The 9212-nt window shown below is 45.3% G+C and overlaps 1 protein-coding gene across 3 annotated transcripts; it reads left to right on the top strand.

Moving 5' to 3' along the window:
• The first annotated feature begins 857 nt into the window (after positions 1 to 857).
• LSM10 (LSM10, U7 small nuclear RNA associated) lies at positions 858 to 5950 on the top strand. 3 transcript variants are annotated; one of them, XM_060205893.1, is made up of 3 exons: positions 858 to 1138; positions 2331 to 2392; positions 3926 to 5950. In XM_060205893.1, exon 3 carries the CDS (start codon positions 3949 to 3951, stop codon positions 4318 to 4320), a length of 372 nt encoding a protein of 123 aa, XP_060061876.1. In that variant the 5' UTR covers positions 858 to 1138; positions 2331 to 2392; positions 3926 to 3948; the 3' UTR covers positions 4321 to 5950. The 3 variants fall into 3 exon arrangements, with proteins under 3 accessions (XP_060061876.1, XP_060061875.1, XP_016041461.1); XM_060205892.1 differs by having other exon boundaries at positions 2331 to 2478; XM_016185975.2 differs by lacking the exon at positions 2331 to 2392.
• The last annotated feature ends 3262 nt before the right edge of the window (positions 5951 to 9212 follow it).

Here is a 9212-nt window from a genome sequence, read left to right as displayed (position 1 = left end):
ACACTGTCTCCAGAAATCCAAATTCTTTAACTTGACTTATAAATCTCTAAATGCTCTAGCTCTTGTCTTCCAGTCCAGCCTCTTATCACAGCACTCTCTCCATTTTTAGATGATTTCCTTTTTCCCCCTAAATTGTCAGGTTCATTTCCACGGGGTTATTCGTACACACTGTTCTCACTCATTGCAATGCCTCTCTCCCAGTTTCCCTAAGATTAGCTTTGGGAGTTGGGCGGTAGCACATCAGGTTAAGCGCACGTGGCGCGAAATGCAAGGACAAGGTAAGGATCCCAGTTCGAGCTCCCCGCTCCCCACCTGCAGGGGAGTCGCTTCACAAGCGGTGAAGCAGGTCTGCAGGTGTCTATCTTTCTCTCCCCGTCTCTGTCTTCCCCTTCTCTCTCCATTTCTCTCTGTCCTATCCAACCACGACTACAACAATAAAATAATAAGAGCAACAAAAGGGAATAAATATAAAAGATACTTTTTTAAAAAAAGATTAGCTAATAGCTTCCAGATCCATTCAAATGTCTCAGAGTATCATTGACCATCTATTATAGACCACCCTGTCACTAGCACATCACCTTATTTTAAATTTCTAAAAAAGTTTTATTACAATTCTCATGCTTCCTTATAGACGGACCCTGCTCCTTGCAGCAGATATAAGGGTCGTTAGAGCAGGGAATTTGCCTCTTTGACCACCGTTCTAGATGCAGCGCCCGGAAAGACTCCAGGCATATCTGTGAGATGAATGACTCCAGTGAACTGACGTGCCCCATGACGTCACTCGCGGGCTACGCAAACCCGAGCCACGGCGTCCCCCGAGGCATTCTGGGCGTTGTAGTTCTGCGCTCAATCCACGGGTCTGGCCGCTTGCTGGGAGGAAAGGCCAACTCTGCTTCCAGAGGACTGAGCGGCCGTAAGTTGCAGTGGCTTTGTAGGCTCTAGCCACGCTGGACGCCACTGACCTGGGAGCTCAACAGCTTCCGAGGGGACGCGATCCCGGAAATCGAAAGGAATCAGCGGCGCGGTGGGTCCCGGGAGCGCGGGATCGGAGCGCCTGGAAGCCCGGAACCCGGCGGGCAGGCGTGGAGTAGAGCAAGTGTTTTGCTGAGTAGAGCTCCTCTCCCCGGTCCGCTGCTCTGTGAGTAAACCGTCATCAACACCTCCGTTTTTCCAATGGGTGAACAAAATAGAAAAGTTAAGTGGTTTGCTCCAAGTGTCCCCCCTAGAAAGTGGTAGAGCCCGCCCTAGAACCCAGGCCTGCCGCTTTGCAATTGCATTGCCATCCCCCACCCCCACCCCGTGCGCGCGCTTCTCCTGGTGATGCCTGCATGGGGGTGGAGCATTACATTGGGGGGGGGGGGATGGGGGCGCAGTCCCAACACCTATCATCAGTGCTGGCTGGGGTCTACAGTCACACTTAATAGCCCCCCTGCACTGCCCTGTCGGATTCAGAATGAAATCCTAAGGAAAGAAGCTCCACCGCCTTTCTCTCCAGGTCTGAAAATAGTAAGACAAAGATTCATTAGTGCAGTATACGAGCGTGTTGAAAGCAAAATAAAAGGCATTCACTGTGGTGAGTCTACTCGCTTCATTAAAGGCTGTTACTTAATCTAAGTAGAAACAGGTGCAAAGATATTAAGTAACTGTTCGGGGTTTACAGAGTTTGTGGGTGGAGTTGAAATTCCAGCCTGTGTTTCCTTTAAGAATCTTCTCCCTTTTTTACAATACTTTATTTGTACATTTATCACCATATGTTCTATTTATATGGCATCTGCATGATACTGTAGACCAGACTATGCTCGGAGTAGAGAGCTCCAGAATGAGACCAGAAACAGCAGCAACTAAGGACTTGTTAGAAATGCACTTTCTCAGACTGGGGCATCACCATAACCCAGAGCTGTGCAGTGCTCTTGGGGGGGAAAAATACAGTTTCTCTCAGGAGATTTGGGGAGAAAAACAGAGATACTACATTTCTCTCTCATTCTCTCTGTCTAGTAAATATTCATTTATATAAAAGAGAAACAGAGATAGAACCAGAACATCATTCTGGTTTTTTTAATGCTGGGGATCAAACTCAGGACCCTGTGCTTTAAACCCCAAACTCAAACTCTAGCCACTATGCCATCTCCCAGATTTATTTACATATATGGTAGTGGCAGGAGAAGTAAACAGGGAAGGAGAGACAAAAAGGGAGAAATATCTACAGCGCTGCTTCGTTGCTTATAAAGTTTACCCCTGCAGGTGTGGACTGGAAGCTTGAACCTAGGTCCTTGCACACTATAACTATAATAGACCCAGCTTATTTTTTAATATTTATTTTTATTTGACAGAGAGACATTGGAAGAAGAGAAGGAGATAGAGACAAAGAGATACCTGCAGCACTATTCCACTGGTGACTCATGGAGCTTTCCCCCTGCATGTGGGAGCTGGGGGCCTGAACCTGGGTCCTTGTGCATGGTTACATGTGTACTCAACCAGGTACACCACTGCCCATTCCTCCTCCAAACACTTTTTTTCTTTCTTTTTTTTATCACTAGAACACTGCTTGGCACTGACTTATAGTAGTGCCAGGGACTGAACCTAGGACCTCATAGTGACAGATAATGAGATTCTGCATTTCTGACAAATGTCTGATCATGCTAAAAATGCTGGTGCAACAGATCAGACTTAAAGTACTAAGAGCATAAACTGTCTTTAGTTTGCATGGTAGGCTTAGATTCTCAAACTTGGATGCTCATTAGAATTATCTGGGGAATAGGGAGTCAGGCGGTAGCACTACAGGTTAAGCGCACATGGCGCAAAGTGCAAGGACTGGCATAAGGATCCCAGTTTGAGCCCCGGCTCCCCACCTGCAGGGGAGTCGCTTCACAGGAGGTGAAGCAGGTCTGCAGGTGTCTATCTTTCTCTCCCCCCTCTGTCTTCCCCTCCTCTCTCCATTTCTTTCTGTCCTATCCAACTACGACATCAACAATATCTACAACAAGGGCAACAAAAGGGAATAAATAAATAAATAAACATTTAAAAAAAATAATTATCTGGGGAAAATTTTCAAATTAGGATGCCTGAGCCCCACTCCTGACCAAATTAGTCAGAATTTCTGGGCGTGGCAGCCAAGTAAAAACTCAGAGGACCTGGGAGGTGATGCACCTGGCTGAGGATTTACATTTCTGTGTGCAAGGACTGGGGTTCAAGCCCCTGGTGCCCACCTGTAGGGTGGGGGGGGGGTAAACTTCATATTGAGGCAGTGCTGCAGATCTCTCTTCATCCAGTCTCCCCTTTCCCTCTAGATTTCTCTCTGTATCAAAAAAAAAACAAACAAAAAAAAAAAAACTATGATTCTGAAGTATAGTGAAGGTCTAGTGGTGTGGTGTTAGGCAGCATGTTACAAAGTGTAAGAACCCAGGTTCAGGTCCTTGGTTCCCACCTGCAGGGGTAGGAAGTGCTTCAGGAGCGGTGAAGCAGGGCTGCAGGTGTCACTCCCTCTCTACCTCCCCCTTCCGTCTCAATTTCTGTCTCTATCCAATACATATGTAAATATATATTAAAATTAGATAGGTAGATAAGGACATCTATGGCATGAGTACATAAGGCACCTGAAAGGTAATCCACAGATGCAAAAATTGGGAGGCAGGGGGCCAGGTGGTGGCACACCTGTTTGAGTGCACATGTTTCCATGTACAAGGACTGGGGTTCAAGTCCCGGGGCCCCACCTACAGGTGGGGAAACTTTATAAGCTATGAATCAGTGCTGCAAGTGTCTCTCTTTTTCCATATCTTCCCCTTCCCTCTCAATTTCTTTCTGTCCTATAAAAGAAAGAAGGAAAAAAAGGGGGGGAGGTGGTTGGGCTTGGGGAATTCTGTGCTGGGGTTCTGCGCTAGAACCTGGTGGGACTGAACTGGCAACTGTTCCCCCTGCCCTCCTACAGCTCCCGCTGGACTTTGTGGAAGCATGGCAGTGAGCCACTCAGTGAAAGAGCGGACCATCTCCGAGAACAGTCTGATCATCCTGCTGCAGGGCCTCCAGGGCCAGGTTACCACTGTGGATTTGCGGGATGAGAGCATGGCCCGCGGGCGCATAGACAATGTGGATGCCTTCATGAACATCCGCCTGGCCAGCGTCACCTACACAGACCGATGGGGACATCAGGTTGAGTTGGATGACCTTTTCGTGACAGGCCGCAATGTCCGCTATGTGCACATCCCTGACAATGTGAACATCACAGCCACCATCCAGCAGCAGCTACAGATCATCCATCGGGTGCGCAACTTCGGTGGCCAGGGCCAAGGGCGACGGGAGTTTCCCTCCAAAAAGTACAAGTGAGCCTGTCCCCTCAGTGGGCCCTTCCCCCATTCAGGTTCCTCCAGAACTTTACTGAGCCTGCTATGCCTCTCTGCCCAGAACCTGGAAAGTGGGCAGCATCACCCCACAACTGGTGTTTGACAAACACCACCTGTTCACAACTGCCTTTCACAGGATCTACCTCCCAGACTCACCCAGGAACTATTGATTGTATTCTGTTTCTATGTGACCTTAGCATAGGTGACAGTCTTCCCTTTGGATCGTCAAATCACTTCACACCTTCTCCTGATGAAGATAGTTAAATATGTTCATTCTGAGCCACGTTTTAATTATCTCTAGTTCTCTTGAAATTGTCTTCTTCATTTACTTACAGACTAAACTGAGATACACACAAATCCACACCTCATAGTTTCCTTGATAGATGCTGAGGTGCCTGTTGGTCTGTGTCATAGGGTACTGGGTCTCAAATTTTGTTTGCAAATTGGAATCATTTGTTCTACCCTCAGCTGTTATGATTCCATTGGTATTGAGTGTGGCCTGGGCACTTAGATTTGTTTCCTAGGTGAGACTAATTTGCAGCCAATCAGTAATGGAAGTAGGAGAATCTGGTTAGGTGCAAAGGGACTTTTCTGTGCAGGTTTCCTGTTGAATGGGTGGTAGTTTCATTGCTGTTTTCTAAGTTGGAGAGGTTGGAGTAATTCTGGACTCACCCCTTGAATATAGGACCTTGTTCAACAACAAGAAATCAGGCTCTGATTCTGAGAGTCACTGAGTCCTCAGGTAAGAAGAGTGTCTCGGGGTTAGAACTTGCTGCCCTACTAACCCTGTCATAGGCAAACAAGCATCTCATTAAAAGTTGCTCAGTTTGGGAGTTGGGCGGTGGCACAGCGGGTTAAGCGCACGTGCCGCAATGCGCAAGGACCGGCAGAAGGATCCTGGTTCGAGCCCCCGGCTCCCCACCTGCAGGGGAGTCACTTCACTGGTGGTGAAGCAGGTCTGCAGGTGTCTGTCTTTCTCTCCCCCTCTCTGTCTTCCCCTCCTCTCTCCATTTCTCTCTGTCCTAGCCAACAACAATGATGACATCAATAACCACAACAATGTTAAACAACAAGGGCAACAAAAGGGAAAATAAATTTTTTTAAAAATTTAATGAAAAAAAAATGGCTCAGTTCTTGGAACCAGACTTTGTCAAATAAATATTCACAGAGATCTGTCTTCCTGTGCTAGGCCTCAGCTGAGTGCAGAATAAGATTTGGTCTCTTGGGAGTAGAGTGGGAGTACAGTGGGTTAAGTGCACATGGCATGAAGCGCAAGGACCAGCGTAAAGATCAGTTCAAGCCCCCAGCTCCCTACCTGCAGAGGAGTCACTTCACAGGTGGTGAAGCAGGTCTGCAGGTGTCTGTTTTTTTCTCTCCCTCTCTGTCACCCCTTCTCTCTTGATTTCTCTCTGTTCTATCTGACAACAACAACAGCATTCACAACAATAATAGTGATGACAACAAGGGAAACAAAATGGGAAAAATGGCCTCCAGGAGCAGTGGATTTGTAGTGCAGGCACCAAGTCCCAGCAATAACCCTGGAGGCAAAAATAAAAGATTTGGTCTCTTTGGCAGAACATAGGTCATCAAAAAAAAAAAAAAAACAACACAAAGATGGAATTCAACCTGAAAGCTTCTGTGCCAGAGTTTTGAATAAGGCAGAGCCCTTGATGTTTAGGAACTTTGTTTCTTAGGGAGAGTTGAGAGAGGAGCGTGCGTGTAGGGACTAGCAGCTCAAGGCCATAGCATTCATATTCTAGCCTAGTCTTTGTCAAAATGTTGTCCTTAGGTCAACTTATCAGAATCAGTTGTGATATGACTAGAAAAGGTGCCTTCCTTCATGTAGCCTTGCTGGGAATATGAAAAAGAAGGAGAACTACTAGACTATTCAATCTTGGGAAGATCTGGATAATTCTGCACAAGCAGAAATGACTTGAAATCCATGTAAAGACACCTCTCTACCCAGCCATCTTGAGCTGACTGAATGTTGAATAGTATCCCTCCTTCTTCTTCTAGTGTTTGCCATTCTTCCGTAGCCAGTTAATGGCTTTGAAAGTGACTGGGATCCATGTGGATTCAGTCGGCTAGGAAGGATCGTCAGTTTCCCCAATGAATGGGTACTCACGGGATGCACCACGGGAAGGTCGATCCAATGCTATCCCTCCTCCAAAACAGGAGTAGAATGTTCTGGTTTCACCACAGATTTTCTCTTCATTTCATTTTGGGAATTGGCTTATAGATTCCAAGTCCTATTTGTATATAATCTTTATTCTTCTGTCTTTTTCTTTTCAAGTCACTGACTTTTTTTGTTTATTTCAATTAGAACTGAGCCCATACACACAGTCCTGTTTTACAGTCATCTCTTTAAGAACCACAAAATATCCCTTTTATTTGTTAAGAGTTCAGAAAGTGTGAAAGCCAGAAACAGCAGTCAGCCACTCACACATTTTTAGGTCACTGTTTTTTTTTTTTTTTTTTTTTTAATAAAAGCTGTTCTGATATCAAAGTCAAATGTCAGTGTCAATGGCAAGCAACACTCTTGTTGTTTGGTTTTAATTTAGGTTAGTTTCCCACTAATGTGATTCCTCTTCTTGAATTGTATGCAATGTCTAAAATTGAAGTTTATAGCTAATTTCAAGTTTTCAAATTCAACTCAATAATACTTATCGCATCTCTGGTTCACTCAGAATTATCTGCAGGGGATAAGCAGGTGTGGTAAGATGGTCTGTGCCTTCAAGGAGTTTGAAATTTAGTAGTGGGAATATTTCTTTAGAGTAATTTTGTTTCATATTTAAAGCCTTTATATTAGTCATTGATTTGTGTTCAGTATTATTTGGACCATTTTCCATTTCAGGAAGAGGAATACTTGTTTGTGTTTTAAATAAAACTAACATAGAAAAAAAAAATTGTGCCGTCCTTACGCCTATCCTGTCTAGAATCTGAACCCCCAGAAGGTTGTATCAGCAGTATTAACATCCACCCACCATGATTCTCCTGCCTGTTGCATTAATTTTATTGCATTTATTTAAGGTCTAGAAACCCCTGGGACTTTGTGTTTTATCTTCAGGAAAGGACAGGGAGTCCTAGGAGAAAGCCACTTTTCAGAGGTTCTAGTTAAGGGAACAGATAAGCACCAAGTGACTGTTGGTAAGAGAAAATCACTGGGAGGAACTGATAAAAGATCTCTCTCTCCAGGACCTTGCCCTCACTATAAAGTAGCGATGATAGGGACTGCCCCACTCTCCAAAGGGAGGCTAGGTCATCCTACTCTAACACTTGAAGACTGGTCCTGAAATGAGTGCAGCCTAGAATGTTCTCAGCTGTGACCATGGATTGTGAGCTTAGACTGACAGGGACTCAGAGGTTGTACAGACTCCTGTGCTAAACATGAATATACAAGGGCCCTGGGTCAGATTGATGTGGTAAACAATTCATTGTATTTATAGATTTTCAAGTTTGGGAGCTACTCTCTTCCCTAATCCAGCTTTTTGGTTCTATTCTCAACTCTGACTGCCTCTTTACACACAATATTTTTAGTCCACCTCCATGTTGATGACCAAGCTCAAGCAACAAATTACTAAAGTCATGGGCCCCTAGGAGCATACCCAAAATAATCTTCATAGCTTCTTCCCACCCTAAATCCCTATCCTCACCTGTTTTATTCCTATTTTCTGATTCCTGCTTATTTTACATTTTGCCCTGCTTGATATCTTTTTTTAAAGTCTTTATTTTTTTCATATTTATTTTCCCTTTTGTTGCCCTTGTTTTTTCATTGTTGTAATTATTGTTGTTATTGATGTCGTTGTTAGATAGGACAGAGAGAAATGGAGAGAGGAGGAGAAGACAGAGGGGAGAGAAGGACAGCTGCAGACCTGCTTCAGCATCTGTGAAGTGACTCCCCTGCAGGTGGGGAGCCAGGGGCTCGAATTGGATTCCTTACCCCAGTCCTTGCACTTTGCACCACGTGCGCTTAACCCGCTGTGCTACGCAACTCCCCCTGCTTGATATCTTAACTGCCTTTCAGATACCAAGTTACAGTCACTATGATTCCATCCTGAACTCACAGGGTGAAAGACCTCATCAATGTGTCTCACCTCAACATCACCTCTCCAATATTTTTTTTTCTTGTTGTTTTAACCATTTTATATAAGTTAACAGTTTTTTCAATCCCTGAATTGGAGTTCAGTGGTGTAAAAGCCTTTTTTTTTCCCCTGTAGGATATGGGAGCCTGAGGGCTTTTAAACTATCAATAGGCTTCTTAGCTTAATCACTGACTCCTGACCAAGAGATAAAGCAGGGTGTGGCAGAGATAATCCAGTGGTTATGCAAAGAGACTTTCTCAGCCCCTCAGCTTTGCCACCGAGGTATAGGTCTTCTCCTGAGTTTCCCGGTTAGATCTCTGTCCCCTTGTGTCCCTCCCTGCTGCTGCTCCAGATTCTGAGGGTAGTAGCAATGGAGACTCAGAGTTGCACTTGGTGAGTCTCTGGGGAGTCCTTTCCTCCCTTCAGCTGTCCCCTTGTTGGTGGAGCAGACTGGAGGTGGTGTCTCCACTGACAAACTGTTGAACTGTTAGCAGTCACTTAATCTCTCCTTAGGCCCCTCTCTCCTCTCTGTCACCAGCCACGCGTGTTTGTACTCACGGGTGATTTCCTGGGTTCCTGTGGTCATTCTAGTCCTGTCTTGTTTCGGTCCTGGTGGTCTCCTTTGGTATTCCTAGTTGATCCGGGAGAGGAGAACAACATCACCTCTCCAGATCTCTCCCCCACTAGGGAAAGATAGAAACAGGCTGGGGATATGGATTGACCTACCAATGTCTATGTCCAGTAGAGAAGCAATTGTAAAAGCCAGATCTCCCACCTGTACCCCATAAAGAAT

Source organism: Erinaceus europaeus, chromosome 13 (assembly GCF_950295315.1).
Source record: "Erinaceus europaeus chromosome 13, mEriEur2.1, whole genome shotgun sequence".
NCBI lineage: Eukaryota > Metazoa > Chordata > Mammalia > Eulipotyphla > Erinaceidae > Erinaceus > Erinaceus europaeus.
The sequence above is the reverse complement of the archived record's forward strand: the minus strand, read 5'-3'. Positions and strand labels throughout refer to the sequence as shown.